This window comes from Nannobrachium achirus (genome assembly GCF_963921795.1).
Source record: "Nannobrachium achirus genome assembly, chromosome: 6".
Taxonomy (NCBI): domain Eukaryota; kingdom Metazoa; phylum Chordata; class Actinopteri; order Myctophiformes; family Myctophidae; genus Nannobrachium; species Nannobrachium achirus.
Window position 1 is genome coordinate 19,313,314 of NC_137815.1, and position 12,350 is coordinate 19,325,663.

A 12,350-nucleotide genomic window follows, 5' to 3' on the forward strand; every position below is an offset into this window, starting at 1 on the left:
TGAATTTCTGTATTGATGATTCAACAGGATTTCTTACAAGGCTCCCTCAATTGTATCACGATAAAATGCATATCGTGGAGACATTGTATCGTCTCAACGATAATTATCACCATATCGCCCACCCCTACCCACAGTCCTTCATTTTTACACATTTCATAGGGAAGATATTATGCTACAGATGCAAACTGCATTCCCGGCTCCAAAAAACGACAGCTTTATGTGTGCACGGCATTTTCCTTCAGGAACATCCTGCTGTGCCAGTAGTCCGGATTGTCAAAAGATCTATCTCTGCCGCGCGGGTCCCCGACTCCGGCGTGCACTTTGACGTAGGGGTCCAAACGGGACGCTCGCGCCACCTCCGCGCCTCCCGCCGCCCCGTCCGCCTCGCCCTGTAGGTTCTGATACTCCACCGTCTCCCCGGCGGCCTCCGGAGCGGCCAGGGAGTCCATCTCCTCGTACTCGCACGCGTCGCCGTCGTCTCTCCTTCCCCGCGCCTTCTTCGGGCCCTTTCTGTCTTGGAGAGCTTGCCGCAGCTTCGGTTGTCTGTTCGTGTACTGGTAGGCGTCGTTCTCCACGTAGTCGTCATCGTCCTCCTCCGTTTCTCCGTCGTGGATCGACGTCGTCGCCGGGTGCGAGGCGTGCGGCGCCGGGGGACTGTTCTCCTCCGACTCGCACCCTCTGATGTCCATGTATTCGTATTCCACGTCGCGAGACGGCTCCGGATCCGCGCCGTTGTCCAGCACGGACGGAGAGGAGCTCTGCCTCGTGCTCATCTTCAGCCAGGGAGCGTTGTCTCTGGGGTGGCTGTTGTGTCTGGTCCCCAGGGACGCCGCGCACGCCTGCTTGTTCATGTACTCGTATTCTTCGTCGTCGGGGTCGCTGGAGGGGCCCGGTGAGTGGCCCTTGCACATGAGCCTGTCGTGGGACATGGTGGCGTGGGAGCTGGACAGCAGGGTGTCTAGAGAGAAATGCAAATAAATGAAGAGTTTGATAAAAAAAATAAAAAGTACATTATGTTGTTTATTATATCAGTGGTTCTCAACCTGACCCAGGGGGGTCCCCAAATTATTTTTGGGGGTCCCCAGATGATTAACGTAATGTGCAACATTGTTTTCTCACTCAACTGTAAACAAACCAAAATAAAGTTTAAGTGTATAGAGGGTATCTGCACATTTCTAAAGTGACAATTTAAGGACTTTTTAATACCTGATGACAAATCAAAAATGTAATATTAAAAGACAGAGATTGTGAAAATAGCAGATCTACATGCTCACAACGCCTCGCAACGCGAGGCGTTGTGAGCATGTAGATCGTGTTATACAAAACGTAATGCCTCAACTCTTAGTGCTCGATCTAAATTGCAGTATTGATACTTTTATTTAAGTATAAAATGTACTTTTTCCACCACTGGGGTTAATGTGGATAAAGTCATACTCCAGGTACGAGTCACTGTGTGTCACACAGTGTTGTTTTTGACAGTACATTTTCATTTAGTTTTAGTCATAGTCTTTTGAATAACATGTATTTTAGTTTTAGTCATAATTTAGTCACCTGAAAAGTTTCAGTTTTAGTCTAATTTTAGTCGACTAAATATCATAAGATGTATTTTGGCAGGCCTTGATGGCATCGTAATGACAGATTTTACACTTGGTTGCGTGCTGAAAATAGCCGATCTACAAGCTCACAACGCGTCGCAGCGCAACACAACACCTGAGAGAGCAACCAAACATAAAAGCAACCAAACATAAAATTACTCTCTTCTCCACTAGTCCCTCCCAAATGTTTTAGTCTAGTTTTTATTTTGTTGACGAAATTGTCAATATATTTAGTCTTAGTCACCATAGCTTAGTTTTTATTTAGTTTTCGTCAGTGAAAAAAACGTAGTCGACAAACATTTTTCGTCATAGTTTTAGTCGACGAAATCAACACTATGTGTCACACCTCTTTCCGGGCTGTCTCCGGGCAGCACGTATCCGTTCAGGTCCTCCTCCTCCATGTCCGGGGACGGCGTCTCCGACGGCCCGCCGGACATGCTGTCCCTCTGGGACATGTAGGCGCTGTCCTCGCGCTGAGGACGACGCGTCCTCCTCCTGGGGCTGCCGGTCAGGGACAGGTCCTCGCTCATCTCCAGCTCCATCACCGTGCCGCGCCCCTCCGAGCTCTCCGACACGGTCCGCGCCGAGTTGAGCCGGGAGCGCGACTGACCCGAGAAGGACTGCTAAAAGGAAAGGAAGCAAAATGTGTATTAGGGAAAAAAAAGGATTGACTTAGACTTAATGTAGATCACTGGTTCCCAAACACTGTATTGTGGGTCGCAGACAGATATGTATGGGTCACGGGTTATCTTCTTCATTATTTATTTAAAGAAAAAACACAAAGAAAGAATTATAAAAACATTTCAAAAATTCGAAGAAATTCCATTAATTAGGAAACAAATGTTTGATAAGTTGTGAAAATAGCCGATCTACAAGCTTACAACGACGCAAAGTGTTGCGTTGTAAGCTTGTAGATCTCCTATAGTCCTATACTGTAGATCTCCACTAGTTTGGGTCCCAGGGAAAAAATATCCACTTTCTTTTGGGTCTCGAGCTAAAAGGTTTGGGAACCACTGTTGTAGATGCATTATGGAATATCGATTCTTGTCAAATGGCTTGTCATGTGATGTACTCGTTTATAAAAAAAAAAGAGAAAGAGGAGCACTCATCAGTGTGTCGTTAAAAAAATACTTGTGTCTTGGGTGCATGGTTCTAGCAACAATGAACTTTTGAAAAAGTACACCACTTTACAAAAGATTCTTGTTCATTAAAGGGTTCACCCCCAGCAACGGATCACAAACGGACGTTTCGGCCCGGAAGCCTTCCTCAGCGTATATCATATATGCTGAATCTTTTCTAAAGTGAGTGCTGGCTTGGTTTCCTTTTTCAAAAGTCTTGTTTATGAACATTGATTAAGGAATTAACTAATCTAAATACAAATAGGGCTAAATAATAATACACTTTATTTATAATGTGCTTTCTGAAACATGGTTACAAAGTGCTATATGGTGACGACATGGCTTCATGTAGAAGGCTTTATGATCCAGCTTGTCTAGTCTGTTTGACATACTGTATGTACTACATATAGGATTTATTGTGTCTTCCCTTCACCCCTCTTATCTCAAACCAACGCACCTGTCCTGGGTTATCAACACCTGGGGTCATAGGCAGGTATCCAGCCAGACTTGGCGTAATAACCACCTTTGGAAGAAGAACATTAGAAAAGTAAGAGACCGAGGAGGAAATTGTCACACGGATATAAATCTTAATAAGAACAAGTCATTGACCAGTGGTCTGGGGACCACCAGTGAGTGGTCCTTGAGGGGGTTCCAGTTGGTCCCCAGCTAAATGATGGAGAGTTGGTAACCAAATGGACCCTTATAGATCTTTAACTCTTGAGAGTGTAAAATGAACCAAATGGACTCGTACATTATTGTTAAACATCTGCATTAATTAACTTACAAGAAGTCTACACAATTAGAGAATGTAGTAGCCCTAGAATTGTTATTTTGATTGACCCGTTATGATGGCACCACATCAATACAGCATGGAATCGTGGACAAAATCGTATCCAATCATAACAAAAGTATTCTACATTTTGGGTCTGAGAGGCTAAAAATCTCATCAAATGGTGGTCCGTGGCTCACATGCCGAATAAATTATAGAGGTTGATATGAAAAAGGTTGATAACCACTGCTTAAAACCCATTCAGAACGGGTACATATTATGGTGTATTATTATTTTATACTTTAACTATTGAAAAATAGCAGATATACAAGCTCACAGCACGGCACCGAGTGCCGCGCTGCAAGCTTGTAGATCTGCTATTTTTGAAAAATCGTGAAAATTTGAATTTTGACCCGATTCTATAAGTGTCTTTTGAATCCTTCTAAGATTTTTTGAAAAACCTATGTTTCTCTTATGTCAGCAATCTGGCCGGAGCCATCGTCAAAGAAAAGGTCCTTTTCACTTAACTGGAGCTCAGTTAGTCTGTTCTCGAGAGACTACTATGTCAGTGGTTCTCAAACCTTTTCATGTGAAGGACCCCCAAAATATGTATTTGGCCACGGACCCCCATCTCAAAATATTTAGTTCCAGGGACCCCCCAAGAAGCAAAATTTGAGTTACAAACGTTCGCTTTGAAAATACATAATATTCAAAGATTTGCACACATTTTCACGACATTTTCAAAAATAGCAGATCTACAAGCTCGCAGCGCGGCACCGAATAGTTAAAGCATTCAATAATTCTAGGCCTAAATGGGTCAAGTCAGATGATGTATAGTAACTGCTATGAGGTCCTACTCTGTGACTGTCCATTCTGGAGAGGCGAGAGAGGCTCCTGGACGGCGTCAGGTAGTGAGGAGAGGTGGTCATGCCGTCCTCCAGTCCTCCAGGTTCGTTCTGGTCGTCCAGGTCCCCATCCAGGTCATCCAGGTCCACACTGCGCTGGGCATGCTCGTCTGGGGCTGGGTCTTGTGTGCTGCACTCCCCCTAGTGGACAAGATGAAAAGTCACCTAAACCGCCAACATAATGACCCAATTTTGTGTACCGTGATATTAACCGCTTAAAAACCTCTAGACCAGCGCTATTCAACCTGCGGCCCTGCGGCATGTCTAAGCGGCCTGTCATGGTCAAACCAATAAAATATATTATAAGGAAAAATCTAAGAAATTCCATAAATTACAAAAAAAAAAAAAACAAGTAGTGAAAATAGCCGAGCTTCGCAACGCGTTGTGAGCTTGTAGATCTGCTATTTTCACTAGTTTGGGTCCCAAACGTCTAATTTCTCTTTTGGGACTTGAGCTAAAATGTTTGGGAACCACGGCTCTAGACTTAGTAAGCGTTAGTTGGCTCTCTATTTGGTCCGCTCTTTTCCCCTCTGCCACAAATCTCTTTGCCGAAAATATACTAATCTACAAGCTCACAGAGCGAATGTTCCTCCAGAATAGGGATGCTAGGGTTCAAGTCTTAATGGGTGTCCCTGTGCTACATTAGCTTAGCTTCTGTTCATGAAGATGAATGATTACATACAGTATGTGCTGATGCTGACAGAGGGTGTGCCTTACTTTGATTACAAGATAGCGGGGCGGGTCTCTGGCCATCCTGGTAAACTCGCTGGCCAGTTCCTTGAAGGTTGGACGGACGTTCTCATCAATCATCCAACCTGGAATAAAGAGTCATAGATTGTTAGGCCATCAACACCATGGAGTTTTATGAACACACTATATAGCCTATTGCGGGCTCCTGTAGTTAAAGAGGTGGTGCCATAGTTTTGTACTTTTTCTGTTTTCCATGTGTCTAGGAGGTTGAAAGTACTTCATTAGACCCCCTGGTGTGTTTTTTTTTAGAAATGATGTATTCTCTTAGTATTTGTTTGTTTTCTCTTGGAGGCTGCCACCTTGTGGTCAAAAGTGTCAGTTAAAAAAACACAGATACTAAGTATGTCACAGTATCAACTCCTCCCCAATTACCATTCACCCAACACTGTGGGGTGTGGATATATCAGCTGGGTCACCACCCACCATGACATCCATGCATACTTAATGAACTGGGGGTGTGGCCACATAAAAACCCAATTTTAACTCTTTCTGTATACTTTTTTGGAAAAGATCTTCCTCCTAGTATAATCATAATACCTGATAATCATGTTTTAGAGGGGGGTAAAATCATGGCACCACCTCTTTAACACCTAACACCTATGCATGTTGGTTGTTGTTGGTGTTATTTACAGTGACAGCTGAATAGAACAGTGAATGGAACCAAATGGATCCGTTAGGGTACATTTGGTTCCATTTGTACACTGTCAGAGTTACAGACTTGTATGGGTCAATTTAGACCTCCCCAAAGGAACCCACATAGTCCCTGGAATCCACTTTGAGAAACACTGGAATAGAGGATAGACAATGTACTGTAGGAGGGAGGGCAACTCACACTTGACCATGACCATGTAGACGTCGATGGTGCAGATCTGAGGCTGCGCCAGGCGCTCGCCTTTCTCCAGCAGATCGGGGACTTCCTGAGGGCGCATCGCCGCGTACGGCTCCGCCCCATACGACATCATCTCCCATACTGTCACGCCTAAATGAAGATGGATATGTTTTGGGGGAGTTTTAGAGGGGAAATAACTAGGGATGAACTGATATATGGGCACAGTGAACAGTTTCCACCCGGCTGCCATCATCTGACTGCTGAACAAGACCTGATCACTGCCTACCTATCATCACCAGACTGGCCTGTTAAACTGGAACTATTTACTTGAAATTGATCGTTCCCTCCCCCTCCCTTCATGTGGATATGTTCCTCTCATCTGTGTGGACTCCATCTGGTTCTTTAGCCGGGGACCCAGTCCCTCAAAATGGGAGAGGACCTGTGATGTTCTGCCGCACTTTTTATTTCTGTTTTATCTATTAGTTTGGTCATTAAGGTCCACAGAATGAGAGGCCTGCTCTGCCGGAAACATCGCGAAAAAACGTTATGGCCATTTGTATATTCACCGTCCCATTGACTCCACTACACAGGAAAAGAAATATATTATAAAAAGAAAACATCTGCTTAAAGTAGCACGTGAGGGGTCAAACTGGGGGGTTTTCATGATTCTGAATCCATTGCAAGCATTAGTTTTGCATGAAAAACATTCCTTGGGCTAGAAAACAGACCAACAAAACTGTGAAAAGTGATGACTCATCACTGTGATGACTTTGAACAGTTTTCTTGCTGGTCTTATTCTATGTGTATATACGGTATATGGATATCTTGATCTTTTTATTTTCTCTTTGACATGCATCAAACATCATTAATGTTTGATTTTCTTTCTCTCCCTATACTCTCCATGTCTCATCTACATCTTTATATCTGTAAGCCAGTGATGTGACAATAAAGTTGATTCTGAGATACAGTAAATACAGTAGATGTGTAAGGACAATGACAACATCGGTGCAAAACTTACCATAGCTCCAGACATCACTTTGATGTGTGTATCTGCGAAACAAGATGCTCTCCAAAGCCATCCATTTGATGGGGGTCTAAAATATATATTTGCATAATTTTAATGATAGCATTAACACACAGTTGATTAAATAAATAACATGAATGCATGAACTGTCAAGGAATGTCAGCAGATAATACTGGAGGTTTTAGCAGTGGAGCAGTTAAAATAATAGAGCTTTAGCTGTCAACTATTGTTAAGATCAAGAATCCATGTCTACGACTCAGTGGACCCTGATCCTTTGGCTGAAGCATCTGGCTATACCATAATAAACCATATCTTTATTGGGTAAAAACACACACCTTGACCTCGTTGTAAAAGTATTTCTTTTCATCGGGATAAAGCAGGTCCGCGATGCCATAGTCTGAGATCTGGACGATGTAATCGTTCTTCAGGAGAACATTTCTGGCTGCCAGGTTCCTGTGGACCATTCTGTTCTCCTCCAGGTAATACATGCCCTGACAGGCACAGGAAGGATGAATGTCAGCGTTTAGCACCGTCATTGTGCTGCATAGATAGGTGTTAAAACTACAGGCAGGGTTCCCACACATCTTTACCAATTAATTTCCAAAACTTTTCCAGAATATTTAACCCGATTTCCAGGACTATATAACAATAATTCAGCTCAATAACGAGTCGCTTACTCCTACGCGCAATGCCCAAAGACAGGCAGTGTATGCCAGTGGTTCTCAACCTTTTCAGGCCGTGACCCCCGAAATAATCATATTTTAACTGGGGACCCGGCACCCTGACGAGCACTAAGAGTAGAGGAATTTTGTATTGTATAACACGGTTTTATTGTGAAAATAGCCGATCTACATGCTCACAACGCCTCGCGTTGCGAGGCGTTGTGATCATGTAGATCTGCTATTTTCGCAATTTCTGCCTCTAATATTTGACAATTTAGCCAATGTTTAATTTGTCATTTCAGAGGTATTAATAAAATCAATAACCAAAGACAATGCATAGCTATTTTTTCCAGGACCTTCCAGGACCCTTGATCAATTCCAAAACTTTTCCAGTACTGGAAAAATATTTTTCTAATTTCAAAATATTTCCAGGAATTTCATGACCGTGGGATCCCTGTACAGGTATATGTTTTATATGAAGAACAGAAAGCTCGCCCCAAAACACAGTCGCCTCGGGCGTCTATCTGGCGGAACGGTAGAACGGTCTCTTCCTGGTATTCCTAAACGTAACCACTGTAAACTATGCCTAAACGGTTCAACCTAACCTTATTCCTAACCCTAACCTCAGTAAAACTGTGCCAAAACCTAAACCCTATTCCTAATCTAAAAGCCTCAAATTTGTACGTTTCTTTCGCAAAGTAAATCTCTGCTTCATCATACAAGGCCGTCGCAACAAAAGTAGTGAAAACAGCCGATCTACAAGCACACAACGCCGTTGTGTGCTTGTAGATCTGCTGTTTTCACTAGTTTAAATCATTTTTAAAATAATAAATGCAAAACGAACGGTTTTGGACATACAAGGTTTTCACCCGACAACGACGATATGCATCATACACACAGTAACGTCCATTAGGGTTAGCGTTTTACCTTTGCGATCTGCACACACCAGTTGAGCAGCCTCTGGGGGCTGAGGCAGTTCCTGCGCTTCCGAATGTGCTCCAGCAAAGAGCCCTGCGTGCTGAGCTGGGTGATGAGCTGCAGACTGGCTCCCGGGCAGATGCCTAGGATCCTGACCACATGGGTGTGGTCCAGGCTGCCTATGGCTAACATGTGCTGTAGTGGGCAAAAAGCATATGTACTGTTTAAATGAGGAAAAGAAAAAGGGCTAAATAACTATTAAATGTGAATTTGGCGGGTGGTTCTCTCACATCTGTAACCTCGTGGAAGGTCTGCCGCCCAGTGCGATCGTGAATGATCTTTATGGCCACAGGAAGCTTCACTGTATCTCCTTCAGGGATCCAGATGCCCTGTGAGGTGACATTGGCATGGCTTCTTGAAATTTGTCACAAATTAGAGGAGCGTTCTACAGGCAAGGCAACTGTTGATATGTGAGACTGTCCCAGCAAGCACGGTCAGGACCTGGACCAATCAGTGATGTCTCGATTGGGGCCAGATCAAGTCAAACCATAACTAGTCAGATCTGGCCTAGAATATCACCTGATTCCAACCAACATAAGTCTTGCCCACGAAAACGGAAGTCCTGGTCTGGATTAATCAGAGAGGGTTCGATCGAGGGCAGATAAATGTCATAACTAGTCAGATATGTCCTAGAATATAACCTTACATGCTCATATTTCAACTAACATTACAAACAATAGCAATAATCCTATAGTCCATAAGACGTCCTGGAAATGACGTCAAGATCATCCCCATATGGGCTGTGATCTGGCCTAGTTCTGAACGTCACCGGAGTCACCGGAGGACATGATCATAACGTATCATGAAGTCATTTGGCTTGCAGGGGTACCTTATGGACAGAGCCGAAGATTCCATTCCCCAGCAGCTTGATCTTACGCAGCTCCGAAGGCTTCAGGATCCGAGCATGAACTTTGGCTCCTTTCTCACTGGGGTCCAGTGGCTCAAAGCTCTAGAGGTGTAAGAGAGAACATGCTAATACAAACCCAGTCTAAACGCTGACCGCAGCAAAACGACATGCAAACAGACTAGGGCTGTCACGATTATGTCATTATACATGACGATTAATTGTCACTCAAATAATTGCGATTAACAATTTAATTGTGTATTTGTCGTTGACAATTACATTCCTGTTTGGCTTGTAGGCTTTGAAGTCGCACATGGCAGGCATGACACATAACCTAAATGTACAAAGAAATTACTTACATTTTTGACAACTTTATACTTGAAAAAGAATATTGATAGTGGAAATAAGCTCACAACGCGTCGCATCGCGACGCGTTGTGAGCTTGTAGATCTGCTATTTCCACAATTTTTGAAAATGTTTGAAAATATGAACATTTTTCAACATGTAAACGATTATGACGATTATGTCAAAATAATTGCGATTAGACGATTATGTAATAATTGTGACAGCCCTAAAAGAGACTCCGACTTACTTCCCCACTCGCCATGTATCTCCTCATAGCTCGCTTGCGACGGATAGCCAGACCACGGCGGTACAGGATGACCAAAGCAAAGATGGAGAATCCAACAAAGATAAAAGCAATCACTCCCATTACTATGCCTGTGGTTTGGCTGGATGGAGACAAAACAAGGAACGTAAAAAATATCAGCAATTGATGTTTTGTAAGGTGTTTATTTCAATGTCAATGCAAATTCATTTTTTCATGGATAATCTGTGTGAAAGGAGGGTCCTTACCCCGATCTGGATTGGGGTAAACAGTCCCTGATCTTTGGCCCTAAGCATCTGAATGCAAAATACAGGAGAAAATGGAAATTCAAAACACACATACAGACACATACTATTACTATTACACACATTGTAGATACAAGTCTGATGAAAGTGACCTATAAACTAACGGGAGAGTCTTTTTTGCAGGTATCAAAAAGCAACTGGGTTAAGGCAGCGGAAGCTTGTGATTGGCTGCGCGGAGGTGACGAAAGTCAGGGGAACTAAGATCTAGTACACCTACACCTAACCTTAACCCTATACCCTAACCTCAGTAAAACTAACGCTGGTGAATGCTAACCGGGTGAAATGCTAACCTGCAGACGCTGGTGAATGCTAACCTGGTGAATATTTGTCGGAACTGGTCGGACCAACAGTGCTTAACCCAGTTGCTTTTTTGATACACTGGGACTGAAAGACCTCCAAAAAACACTCTCCCATAAACTAACACGCGCGCACACACACACACACACACACACACACACACACACCCTCCTCCCTTACCCCTGGGTACAGTTGGCGTGGCAGGGTTCACAGCGCTGTTGTTTGTTGGGGTATTTAAATATGATCCCCTCGCCTCCAAACACTCCCTCTGGACAGGAGGACACGCAGTGTGGACCGTCTCTGAGACTGGCACACGACACACACTGATCTGCTCCCTGCAGAGAGAGGGAAAAGAGTGAGTTACTGTGGCCTAAGGTATACCTAGATTTTACTTCTTAATTATAAGCCTGGGGTCAATAATTTACCTATCGCTGTAAGGTACTCTATTATGGGCATGTCATTACTGTATAAGTGAACTAAGGGTGCAACGGTTTACAAAATTCACGGTTCGGATCAGTTCGATATTTTGTTGTCACGGTTCGAGTTCGATACTTTTTCGATACAAAAAATAAACAGAAATGTCCTTGATTTATAAATGTATACTATTTTTATAACTAGGTATTTTTTAGTTTTAACTTTGAACAATACGGTACCCAACCTCTAGTGTAGTGGTTCTCTAAGTGGGCTCTGTGGATCCCTAGGGGTCCTTGAGGGGTTCCAGGGGAATGTGGATGTGGAGTGGTATTGTATTGTATTGTTCGGTACAGGGTCATTCGGTTCGGTTCAGGGTCTTTCGGTTCGGTATTCGATATTCGGTTCAATATGTTGCACCCCTAAAGTGAACATGTGTTAAAGTGTCAAAGATTTTCCAAAAAAGATATGCCAAAATGGTTATTTTCATTCAATACCGGTGTAGAAAAGGGCTTTAGTGGTTAACATTATATGGCCCTATTTTTAAACTCTATTGCCATTTTTTTACTATTTTGAAAATATATTTTTTTAATATTTCAAATAGCTGATCTACAAGCTCACAATGTGTCGATGTAGATCGGCTATTTGAAGTTTTTTTTTTTTTATGTTTGTCAAAATAGTAAAAAAAGGCAGAGAAGTTTAGGTGGTAAGGCCTGATGGATGAAAATATAGCTCATATATGTATCTGACATATTGGCCACTAGGTGGCAGCCATACTCCTGTTGTAACAATGCACTGGACTTGAACCTTAGCCTTGTAAACCAGACTCTCCTTTCAGAAAGCAGGAGGAGTTTAGTTTACTAGGCTTCTTGAACCTGACTTGTGTTTGCTCTGACTTAAGGTTTTCAACCTGATAGTCAAACTAATGGCGTCAGTTAGCTGGAGGGTGAAGGTGAGGCACATACCGGCCCGGTGCAGGTCACTTTTCCCTCCTGTACCGCACACTCAGTGTGACAAGGCATGCACTCGCCTTCTGCAGAGGCAAACTCACGCCTCTCCCTGGATAAACGCACAGAAAGGCAGACAGACATAGTATGTCAAAATACAACGCTGGTAAGCCAATATACAGAAAAAAAATCACACCCAATGTGAAGTGAGCAGTTGTCGTGCTTGCATAATGTCTTCAGACTAGGATTTGAGTCTAGGATGTACAGGCTATGCTACACACACACGTTTTGCTATGGCAAAACGCTGAG

The 12,350-nt window shown here is 43.3% G+C and overlaps 1 protein-coding gene across 1 annotated transcript in view; it reads right to left on the minus strand.

The window, feature by feature from the left end:
• Nucleotides 1-215: 215 nt before the first annotated feature.
• Nucleotides 216-12,350, minus strand: part of erbb3a (erb-b2 receptor tyrosine kinase 3a) — a gene marked incomplete at both ends in the record, with an annotated part of 57,989 nt that continues 45,854 nt past the window's right edge. The window contains 14 exons of the mRNA XM_080728004.1: nt 216-958; nt 1,942-2,200; nt 3,147-3,236; nt 4,340-4,528; nt 5,105-5,202; nt 5,970-6,116; nt 6,985-7,060; nt 7,326-7,481; nt 8,580-8,765; nt 8,861-8,959; nt 9,460-9,579; nt 10,067-10,205; nt 10,864-11,018; nt 12,060-12,153. Of these exons, the coding sequence (XP_080584130.1) occupies nt 216-958; nt 1,942-2,200; nt 3,147-3,236; nt 4,340-4,528; nt 5,105-5,202; nt 5,970-6,116; nt 6,985-7,060; nt 7,326-7,481; nt 8,580-8,765; nt 8,861-8,959; nt 9,460-9,579; nt 10,067-10,205; nt 10,864-11,018; nt 12,060-12,153 (2,551 nt within the window). The remainder of the gene's footprint in view (nt 959-1,941; nt 2,201-3,146; nt 3,237-4,339; nt 4,529-5,104; nt 5,203-5,969; nt 6,117-6,984; nt 7,061-7,325; nt 7,482-8,579; nt 8,766-8,860; nt 8,960-9,459; nt 9,580-10,066; nt 10,206-10,863; nt 11,019-12,059; nt 12,154-12,350) is intronic.